Consider the following 11,451-nt stretch of genomic DNA (forward strand, 5'->3'; position numbering starts at 1 on the left):
TCCTTTTCCTCACAAAAAAATTAGACACTATTCCATACTGTTCCGTTCGTGAGTGCTCAGCGATCTACCTGATAGATGTTACTAGAACAATTTTTAGACTTGGTTGTAGTAAACATAAACTTTAAATGCTGATCAAAATTTAGCAGCACATCCACACAGGATTTTTTCAGTACACCGCTGTGCTCACAGCACATGGGCTGAGAACCACTGGTTGCTGGAATATCTTGCATTTTCCTATCTTCCACCAGTGCCTCTTGTACATGGGTCCTTAATCTCTGTCTCTGGGCCTTGCCTCTCACCCCCATGCCGTTCTGTGTTTCTAATTGCCCAGTGAGACGCCTCAATTTGGTGATCATTCCTAACTCTAATTCAGCCTAGGAAACGATGCAGGCCTTTTCTTTCAAACTAACCCCTTAAACTTCCTGACCACCTCGTTATCAGCTCCAACAGGTGTTTATTAGCATCTCCGATGGGCCACGATGTTCACATTTAATCCTCATATCTGCTCCAGAAAGACTAACACTGGGCTCTTTGCCATCAGTTTAGGCCTTGATTATGTAACTTGCTTTGGCCAATGGTTATGAGCAGATATGAAATGTGCCATAGCTGAGCAGGACTTCTTAAAGGCATTTGTGCTTCAAGCCTCTGCTCCTTCAGCCTGTGTCTCAAGGTGAGGAGATCCAAGGAGCAGACCCATTGCTCGCAAGAGCCAGGGGCAAAGCTACAGCCAATCCAGGTCCTCATGTAACATGAGCAAGAAATAAATGTATGTTGCTGAAAACCATTGAGACTTTGGATTGTTTGCTATGGAACAAAGCTAACTAATAACACCATCTTGCAGTAAGAAGTAATAACCGCTAACCCATAGAGCATATATACTATGTGCAGGTAATATTCTAAATATCTCACATATATTAAGTCATTTAATTCTCAAGGGAAAAAAACCCCTATGGAGTATTACTATTATTACCACTTTACAAATTAGAAAATTGCCGCATAGAGAAAATAAGTGATTTGCCAAAATTACACAGCAAGTAAGTGGAGCAGCCAGGATTCAAATCCCAATAGTCTGGCTTCAGAATCCACATTCTTCCATGTTGCCTTCATTACACCATCCTCCCAGTTCAAGAACTTCCAGAGGCTTCCTATTACCCACAGAATAAAGTCAGAATATCCTATAACTAGGAGCTGAATTATCTAATCTAACTCTGTAAAGAAAAGGAATCTGAGACCTAGAGAACTGACTTGTCCAAGATCAAACACCCCATTTGCATTTAAGCCAGACTTAGAACCCATGGGCTATTTCCATCACTTTGGGTGCATTCTGCCTGACTTCCAAAGCCTTGTAGAATTCCCCAATCCCCCAGCCATTCAAATTTATTTCAAGATCCTCACCCTCAGATTTAGCTACGTAAAACTCTTATTCTCTTCTGACAACATTCACTCCCCAGCCCAGGTCTCGACCCTGCTGTTCCACCTGCCTTGCATATTCTTCCTCTGTCTCCACCAATCAAATCCCTCAACACCTAGCTCATGCCATCCCCTAAGCCCCAAGAGGGCACCTCTTCTTGCTTCTGCCAATGCTGAGCCCTCCCTTCCCTGAACTTCTCTAACACCCGTGCTCTATTCCACACTTACCCTTTGGTCATTTTTAAGTCGTTCTATGTATGTGCAATTTTTCACTTAGATGGAAAGGTCAGGATCATGAAATACGTATTTTTTAACTGCTCATGACACCTTGCACAGTTCAAGGAACAAAACGGTTAAGATATGCAGTTAACAGTCGTTGATTACCTGCCATTCTGAATTTTCATCTCCTCAAAGAGAGCCTGAGTTTGGGGAAGGGAACTATTGTCTATCTGTTAGCCACTTACTATGTGCCTGGTACATTCACATATGTCATATCATGTGTTTCCGGGTATTCAGTCTTGGCCAAGTTCATTACAAGACACAGGCAATCAGGGCTAAGTTGGCATCGTTATGTTATGGAAGATGTCACAACTTAGTATCACTTGTATGCTCACAAACACTTTTTAAGAATGTATTTTAAAATAATTCTTCCCCAAAGAAAATGGCCCACTTCTTCCTGTCTGATCATGAACTTGACCTAACTAAGAATGTCTGCTTCTCTGCCCTGGATGACAGAAGCTCTGAATCAGGACCATATGTCCAGAAGCACACCCCCAGTGGTCCAAATCACTGGCAGGTTTGGTCTCTGCTTTTCCTTGAGCCTCAGTCTTGCTATTCTACTCCCCTCTGATTTCACTATATGCAGGATAAATCACTCTAGGCATCTCAAATCCTTTGCATAAAAAGGCAATGAGGGCTTCCCTGGTGGCGCAGTGGTTGAGAGTCCGCCTGCCAATGCAGGGGACACGGGTTCGTGCCCCGGTCCGGGAAGATCCCACATGCCGCGGAGCGGCTAAGCCCGTGAGCCATGGCCGCTGGGCCTGCACGTCTGGAGCCTGTGCTCCGCAATGGGAGAGGCCACAGCGGTGAGAAGCCAGCATACCGGAAAAAAAAAAAAAAAAAAAAAAAAAGGCAACAAGATAAACTAGATACTTATAAGGTACGCTGAATGCTATCCTCAGGAAGAAGCAAGTTTTTTGCATATTTGTTCATTAAAATAACTAATTCAGTCCGATGTAATTTTTATTTAATAATCTCTTTCTTCTCTGCTCATCTTTACTGTTTTACTGTTTGATCTAACACACACACACACACACACACACATGCAAACACACAGATTTCAATCAGACAGTGACTCTCTTACCAGACAGACCAGCCCATCTACCCTCCCTGCTTGAACAGGACCCCTTCATTCCTCCACAAGCCACTGAAGAAGCTTCCAAGTCTCTATAATCCTGTTTACTCTTTGGGAAACAGGCTGCCTTCCTCACAGGACTGTTCTGAAAACCCAATGAAAGATCACGGAGATCCTTTTGAATGCTGTAATGGTCTGCAAACTCACGATGTCTTCTCTGTAATAACAATACTTCATAACCATGGTGGTGGACACTCCTGCCTCCGCCTTCAGTGGCTCTGTTGGGACAGCTGCTTCTGCAGGGCCACGAGCCCTGTGCCTTTGTTTGCTCAGAGCCACGCCCAGGATGCCCCTACTCACTTAACCACCGCAGTGGGCACCGAAAAACCATTTTAACTAAACTAATCCCGGCTATGCCATTAATTTTTGAAAAAAAAGCCATACATGAAAGAGAGCTTTACTAATGTTTTAAACAATCATTGGGGGCTGAAGCCAAGTGTTTTGGCTTCTTCCCTCTTCTCTAGCAGGCTACTCTAGCATCTCAGAAAAAGGCTGAGGCAGAGAAAAGAGGAAAAGACACCATAGTCAACATGAGTAGAGCATTTTTGTGATTCAGCCGTGCCCCTGCCTCTGTCCACACTGTGCTCTATCTGGAGTGTCCCTTTTCCTCCTCTGCTCACATACTCTCTCTCCAATCTCTAATTTCACTGCTGAATCTGAGACCTTACCCCCTTTGTTCAGATGAGCAAACTGAGGCTCACAGGAGCACAGTGACCCAACATCAAGCAGGTGGGGACCTGGAGATGCAGCTGGCAGCTGTATCTTGGTCCTTTCTTAAGCCCCACTGGGTCCCTCCACAGGCCACACATACCGTGGCTGCCAAAAAACATCTTAACCGTCTCCAGGATTTGCTCTAACTGCACAGAGAAGCCACACTTGGTCACAGAGGTCAGGCTCCTGCAATGCTGACTTTCCTTCAGTTTCTCCAACGGGCCATACTCTTTTGCCACAGAACGCCTCCCTCCTCACCCACCAGGACTAGGCTGGGTGTCCCTGCTGTGGCCTCCTCAGCCTCCTGTACTTCCCCTTACAACACCCCCCCACCAACATCTTGTGGCTATTTCAGGCTGAAATGTCAGTCTTTGCTAAACTCTGTGAAGGCAAAGGGCATGCCCATCTCATGCCCACTTTCCTTAGCACCCAGACAGTGGCAGGCACAGACCAGGTGCTTATTATTAACTTACCAAATGAGTTCTATTGATTGAACAGGTTAAGGGCGCAGCATGTGGAAAGCCACAGTGCCTATCCATTCATTTAATGGCATTCTGGTTCCTGTCAGACCACGTACATTATCAGCAAAAGGTCCTCAGGAAGCTGTGGGTCCTACAAAGGAGCTCCATCCAAGTCCATCCTCTCTGGCTTCTCCTTTAAACCACACATTTTTCTAGCTGGAGCGGACTATGTGGGCCAAATTAAACACAAATGTTTCATCAAGGACAGCTTTCCCAGGAAATAAGGGGCATTTTCAGCATCTCTCCTCCCCATGCTATTGAAGCTGTGGGATTCACTCCATGTGATTCTCTTTTTTTTTTTTTTTTTTTGTGGTACGTGGGCCTCTCACTGTGTGTGGCCTCTCCCGTTGCGGAGCACAGGCTCCGGACGCACAGGCTCAGCGGCCATGGCTCACGGGCCCAGCCGCTCCGCGGCATGTGGGATCTTCCCGGACCGGGGCACGAACCCGTGTCCCCTGCATCGGCAGGCGGACTCTCAACCACTGCGCCACCAGGGAAGCCCCCATGTGATTCTCTTTTACACACGCGTTGACTACCTGCTTCGCACAAAGGACTAAAGCAGCAGGATCAGCCAGCAGTTCTGAAGCCCTTACTGTGTGCCTACGAAACACTAAGCACTTTGCCAGTGTCCTCTCAGATGCTCAAGGGTCCTGTGAAATGGCCACTGCTAAGCCCACTTTGGATATAAGAGCACGGAGGCTCAGAAAGGAGGCAGAGCAGAGATGCACACCCAGATCCGTCTGCTGCAAAAGCCTGGGCAGTTTATCTCCACTCCAGAAAGCCACAGCCTGCAGGCAGGGTGACCGCTGCGGCTGTGCAGGCAGAATTACACAACTCCGGAGGCACTGTTCCCATACACCTGCCTCAAAGACCATCTGGCTAAACATGCTTCTTGGAAACCGGGATCCTGAATGGGGCACAGACCTGCTATGGGCAATAGTCACAAAGGTACCCTGGGCTCCTGGCTCATCAGTCACTACATCCCCTCTACCTCCATCTCCTGCCTCAGTTCCCCTGGGGTCAGGGCTGGAGAGGAGGAAAGCCCCCGGACCGGCTCATGCAAATATCCAGTTCGTTCCTCCCACACTGCCTAGCCCAGGGCAACCACATCCCTTCCATTGATTCTTAGCGGACTACAGTGTTAAGGGATTGGTCACTTATACCGCTGTGTCTCAGAGGGCAAGGATTAGGGATGGGCAAGAGGTGGTCCCCACCCTCAGGGGGCACGTCTCTGGACAGTAACTCAGCAAAGGTCTGCTGACAAGACCTGAAGCTGGGCGGAAGAGTTTTCTAAGAGAGGCTCAATCCAGAGTTGGGCAGAATGCAGGGCTGTTCTGGGGAGGCAAGGGGTCCCAGTTCTTTCCCAACCTTCCTCTCAATTGCCTCCCCAACCAGTGCTCCAGCCTCTGAGAACTTTATGTGGACAATGCCTCCTTCAAAAGATTTATTGAAAAGATTCAAGAAAACAAGATCCACAATACACTGGGCAGGCAAGTGGGAAATATCAGTTTCTTCACCCCTACCCACGGCTGCCCTCTCCAAGGTGTTCTGGGACCATCCTTGAGCCTGGATTCTGGATAAAGGAGGACGCTAGGTCTCCTGCCCTCAAACCTCAAGCATTGCCCTGGAGGATTCCATCATGCCTTCCAGCACCTGGCTGCTCAGATATCAGCCACCCAAGGCCCATGGGTTTCACCAGCACCTGTGGTCCACATCCCTCAGGAATGGTTTGGTTCAACTCTGGTGCCAGGCAGGGAATGAGGCGGAGGCCAGGTCTCTGGACCCTCTGTGTCCCCAGCTCCCCACCCTGAGACAAAGCATAAAGACCAGGGATTCTTTGTTTCCGGCCACACCCAGAGACACCGAGAACTGCTCAGCCACCGCCACCATTCCCACCCCCCAGTGTTAACCCTTCCCGGGACACAGCCGCCAGGGCCGCCCCATCAGGTTATTTTTAGCTGCAGTGAGGAATGGGAGGGGCTCCTCCATCATGGCGCTGTCTCTAGGTCCAGACTTCCACTTCATCGGTTTGGGCGGGGAGTGGGGGGGGGGGGGGGGGGGAGGGGCGGTGGTCGATCATTTTCCTTACTCTGGCGGGGAAGAAACGCTGTCGCGAGGTGCAACAGCCAGACTGTGCAAAGGGCGCCCGCTGGAGGCTCAGCTCCAGGGCCGGAGGGAGGGGGTTCGGACACCGAGCCCCTCCCTCTTTTGTTCGGCTCCGCATCCTCCGGGTCCAAGCCATCCGCTGCAAGCCCGCGGGGAGAGGGACCCGAGGCTCCCGCCCCGCCCCGCCACGCCGGGCTGCCCTCCCCCGCATTGTCCCCAGAGGCTGGGGGGAGGAGGCTGCAAGGCCGAGACCGGCCCCGCCCCACCCGCCGCGACGCAGGAAAGCCCCTCGGGGGCCGCCCGTTAGGTCCCCCAGCGGATCCCGACCCCGGCGGCGACCACCACCACCACCTCGCCAAGAGCGGCGGGGCCAGGGCGGGGGCCCAGCTTACCGTGATATGCGGAATGCTCTTCTTGCCCTGGTAAGACATGGCCCCCCTCTGACGCCCTCCGCCCGGCCGGTGGACCTGTGGGGCTGGCTTTCGCCCTGTCTGGCTGTCTCTCGGTCCCGCTCCCCGCGGGCGCGGTGACAAAGGCCCGGGCTCAGTGAAGAGAGGGACGGAGGCTCGGCGCCCGCGGCTGCCCACGCGCCCGGCTGCCCCGGCTGCTCGGCCCGCCCGCCGCCGCTGCCGCTCCGGCTGCCAGCACCGCCCGGCTCCGCGAGGAAGGCGGGAGGAGGAGGGAGAGGCGAGGGCGGGAGGAGGGGGCTGCAGACAGACAGCTCCTCCCGGCGGCGTGGAGCCGAGCCCGATTCGCCCCTCTCGGCTCGAACCAGGAAGCGCTTCCCTTCAGATCTCCCCCACTCCGCCCCCCGCCCCCGCCCCTCCCCAACCGCCCAGCCCCGCCGACCCCCACCCCGCGCACACGCCCTCTGCTGGTCCCCGGCCTCGCTCTCGGATTGGGTAGGTCTGGTTTTCAGGGCTCCTTTAAAAGCCAGAGATGAACTTCGGGTGCGCAGGCAGAGGCCGTGGGCAGCGCCACAGGTGTGCAGCAGTGCATCTGCAGGCCTCCCCGAACATCTGCGTGGGAGAGGGAGTGTGGGCCGGGTGCCCAGAACCCGCCCCGGCTGCTGGTGCGCTCGAGGCCCTCCAGGATCCAGCCCAGGCCTCTCGTTCCACAGCCTGCGTTAGTCCCTCCGCTGCGCCACTCCCTGAATAGACCGAGCACATCTCCAGCCCCAAGTCCAAGCCTTTATTCAAACTGTGTCCTCTCTCTGAATATCTTACCTCAGACAGAAGTCTATTCTCCCGGATTCACCTCCTAGGGCTTCTCCATAAAACCTTTCCCTGCCACTCCTCCCACCCCCATCATTGAACCAAACTCCCTCCCTCCCTGCAGCAGGGACCCCAGAGACAAAGCCCTAATTAGTGACTGACCTGCTCTACTGCCTGCAGCCCCTCTCTCATCACAGGGCCCCCTGCCATTGGGGCCACCGGCTTATCCCCAGAGCCTTGTCTACCAGACAGTGATTGCTGATTGCAGAGCCAGACCATTGGCCCTAAGGAGCCCAGAGCCCCTAGGACAGGCTAGCGGTCAGGAGGGGGAAAAGGATGTCCTGGTTCCCAGTGGAGAGTGGACACCAGCCCCAGCACCCATAATCCAGGTGTTGCTTTGGGGAGAGGTGGGCAGGAGTCCTGGGCTAGCTTGATTAACTTCTTGACAGAAGAGGAAAGAGGGAAGAGGGGGAAAGCGGGGGAGCCCTAGTAGGCCCCCATAGGGCTAGACAGGTGCCTCCCAAATCCAGGCAGATTAAAATGCCAACCTTCTACTTTCTGCCTATAAAACCCAAACCCACAGGCTCGGTAAAAAGACCCCACCTTCTTTACTTCCAGCTGCCACACAGAGGGGGGGTGCCAGGCCTGGTAAAGCTCCCACCACTCAGGTTAGGGCCTGAAGCCTTTACCTCCACTGCCACCTGGAGGCCAGTCCTCCAGTCCAGGACAGAAGGCCGGAGATGCCTGGGCCTTAAAGTGGAGATAGGGTTTTATGTTCACAAAATAGAAACGGCTTAGTATTCCAGGAACACTAGGCCATAAGTTTCTCATTTCACAGGGGCGAAATTGAGGCTTACAGAGATAAAATGAAACCTTAGATACAAAGCATGTGAGCTGCAGCAGAGCAGTATCTGGAAGCCAGGTTCCTGCACAACTTGTCTAGAGCTCATTCTTGGCTCTGAGTTGGGTCCTAAATTCTTGTTGCTGACCGGAAAATGCAGGTCTCCCTCTCTCTGACTCTACATCCCCTTCCTCAGCGTTGCTAAGGGCTAGGTTCCACGAACCAGGGCCCCTCCCAGGCTTCAGTCTGGGCAGGGAAGCTCCAGGATTGGAGAGGAGACCTCCTGCGTATAGGGGGAGGGGCACTCGTCTGCTATTGGCCAAACAGACCACCGCTCCCAAGTGGACTTCCCGGGTACAAAGCGCCGCAGTTGCACAGCCTTGGGCCTCGGCAAACGCTGCGCCTGCGCCGCAGAAACCCCTCCTCCCTCCCCGGGAAAGAGCTTTACGGGCGCGGGGGAAGGGCCCCGGCACCCTCTGCAAAGCTCAGGAGCAGCGAGGCCCGCCGGCCCCCGAACCCGAACCCCGTGGCTGCTCGGTCCGCAGAAAGTAAAACTCTCCCCCACAAGGGAGACCACGAGCACCTAGGCTCCACAGTTCCGAACCTCGCGTGCTCCTGGAGCCCTTGGCGCGCCGGAGGCGCTGCCTTTTGTCCAGTACCCGAGAAGCCATGGAGAAAGGGGAGAAGGCTAGAGGGGGAGAAGAAAGAGGAGTGGGAGAGGTGAAGGGATCAGCGTCCCCAGGGGCCGAGGCGCGGCTGCGGAGCCGTCCCAGACAGAGCCCAGGGGCGATGCTGGCTTTGGTGACATTGACTGCAGGTCCATCAGGGACGCTCTTGCACAGCTCCCGGCCGTGCACAAAGCTCTCTCGCCTCCCTGATACTCCACCACGCCTTGAGAGAGGCTGGGAGATGCCACCCCCATTTCACAGATGAAGAAGCTGAGGCTCAAGAGAACGCAGAGCCTTGACTGGAAACTAGGATTCTCCGGTATTGGCCCCGGCTTCTTGGTCCGCGGCCCCGAAGCCTCCCGCTCGGGCTGTGAAGCCTGGATCCCAAGCGAGGTCGGACACTAGGGAAGGAGGTGGGCCGGGCAAGATATAGAAGGGATAGGGACAAGGAGACGGGACCCTCTCGATATCTCCATTCCTTGCACACACACCCCCACAGACACACACACCTCACTGTAGACTTTCATCTCGCGAGGCTCAGGATTCAGGACCACGGAGAGTTCCCGAGCTACCGAGACTGAAGACCCGGGGCGTGGGGGTGGGTGCAGGAGGAGACCCACTATTGGGTCGTAGCAGCCACAGGCCAGCCCAGCCCCCCCCCCACTCCTCCAGGAAGCCCTCCCAGATTTCTGTCCAGATCAAGCTCTGCCTCCTCCGGGCTCACCGTATGCCTCTCAGAGCATTTAAGGGGAGAAGGGTTAATAAAAATGATGATAAGGATCAAACTCAAATAAACAACAAACACTTATTGTATGCTCACTACCTAGCGGCATTAACTGATTTAATTTTCACAATGAATTTGTTACCCACCCTGTCCTAGGGTGGGGCCGGAGTGCTAAACAGGGAAGCCAGCACCTATCAGGGGCCTGGGACCTGAGCAGTGCTAAGACATGGAGTTCTGGGGTAAGGCTACAGCTCGTCGGCCCTCGGGTGCTCCAACTTCCGTTTTCCAAGCACCTCACCCATATATCCCAAAGCTGGGTCGTCTACCCATCTTCCCCCAAAGCTCTGGCGACCCCAGCTAAAGGGAGATGAGCCATAGGGCCCACGGCCTGGCGTTCCCTCTCCCTGATGTTTCCCCACTTTCGTGGGGGGGGGACCTCCAAGTCTAGGAAGCTACTGACCCCAGTTCAAACCCCCTCTCTGCCTCCAACTTGCTCTGTGAAGTGAGCACACAGGCGTTGTGCTGTGGGACTCAGGAGCATCCTCTGAAGATGTCGGTGATTGCGGCTAGCGGTTTCCAGTTCTGTCTGCCCCACGATCTAAATCTTTAACCAAATCCTTCCCCCGGAAAATACAGAGGGAGCACTCAGGAAAGGCTTAAGCTTTAAGCCATGTGACCACAGGCATTTCACTGAACCTCTCCCAGCGCCTGGTACATAGTAGGTGCTCTATAATTCCTCATGAGTGAGTGAATAAATGAAGGGATGAATGCGGAACAGAGCTCCCTGTCTTTTCGTAAAGCAGAAAATGAGGATCCTTGGATGAAATTAACCCGAGGTCCCTCTGCGCTTTAAGGGACCATGTGGCGGCTTTAGCCAACTTACTTCCCTTCTCAGAACCTCGCTCTCCCTTTCTGCAGTGGAGGAGCGGGGGTGCTGGATCTCGAAAGACCCTTCGGAGTCTCACGGACTATGCTGGCCAACGCTGACCGAGTCGCACAACCTCTCCGAACCTCCTGAATGATGGGGTGGGGGAAGGGCGTTCCGCAGCTCTCCCAAGCCTGGCCGCAGTGGCCCCAGCACTCCTGCCCGGGCACTGCCCTCGGGCGGCCCCACGCCCAGCGACCCGAGGGTCCCGTCCCCTCCGTCCGGCCCACGCGCGCCCCGAGGGTACCTGGCCATTGTCCCGGCCGAGTGGCAGGTCGCGGGGCGCGGGGCAGCGGATGCGCAGCGCAGGCGGTCGCTCGTCGCGCTCGCCCGGCGAACTGACTGCCGAGCCCGAGGGATCGCTCACGTCGCTGGCCGTGTCCTCGCTGCCTCCGGGCCCCGGCAGGCCGACCGCGTCGAGCCGGCCAGCACTGCGCGGTGTGCGCGCGGAGCCTCGGCGGCCCACGCTGTACGCGTCGAAGTCGATGGTCTTATTCTCGTAGGCGCCCTCCACCGCGGCGAACATGCCGCCGTACTTCTGGCGCGGGGTCTGCGCCGCGCTGCCCGGCCGCGCCAGGTACACGGGCAGGTCGTCCTCCGTGTTCCACGCGCGCCGCCGATCCGCCATACCGGTCCAAGGCCGGCAGCCAGCCCGCGCTCCCGCCCACCCGCGGCCCTAGCCACCGCTGTGTGCCGAGCTCAGCGCTCCGTGAGGGCAGAGTCTGCCCAGGCTAGGCTGCGGCCCGAGGAGGGGAGGGGCGGGGCGGGGCGGCACGCGAGGCGGGGCGGGGCAGGGGCGGGGCCTCCGGGCGGCTGTCTGAGAGCGCAGCGGCAGGCTACAAAGGACCGGGAGGCGGGGACCGCAGCGAGGGCGGGGAGGGACCGTGACGAGCCCTCGCCGCAGCGCCGAGGGCGGG

The 11,451-nt window shown here is 55.3% G+C and overlaps 1 protein-coding gene across 2 annotated transcripts in view; it reads right to left on the bottom strand.

Annotated features, from left to right (window-relative positions):
• Positions 1-11,162, bottom strand: part of CRMP1 (collapsin response mediator protein 1) — a 68,543-nt gene extending 57,381 nt beyond the window's left edge. Inside the window, exon 1 of one of the 2 annotated variants that reach the window (XM_029235321.1) lies at positions 10,782-11,162. In XM_029235321.1, coding sequence (XP_029091154.1) covers positions 10,782-11,162 — 381 coding nt within the window. Of the gene's footprint in view, positions 1-6,554; positions 6,610-10,781 lie in introns of those variants that run through there. The other variant, XM_029235322.1, reaches the window with a different exon arrangement.
• Positions 11,163-11,451: the final 289 nt, after the last annotated feature.

Source organism: Monodon monoceros, unplaced genomic scaffold (assembly GCF_005190385.1).
Source record: "Monodon monoceros isolate NGI ecotype Baffin Bay Population unplaced genomic scaffold, NGI_Narwhal_1 Super_Scaffold_20, whole genome shotgun sequence".
NCBI classification, from domain to species: Eukaryota; Metazoa; Chordata; class Mammalia; order Artiodactyla; family Monodontidae; genus Monodon; species Monodon monoceros.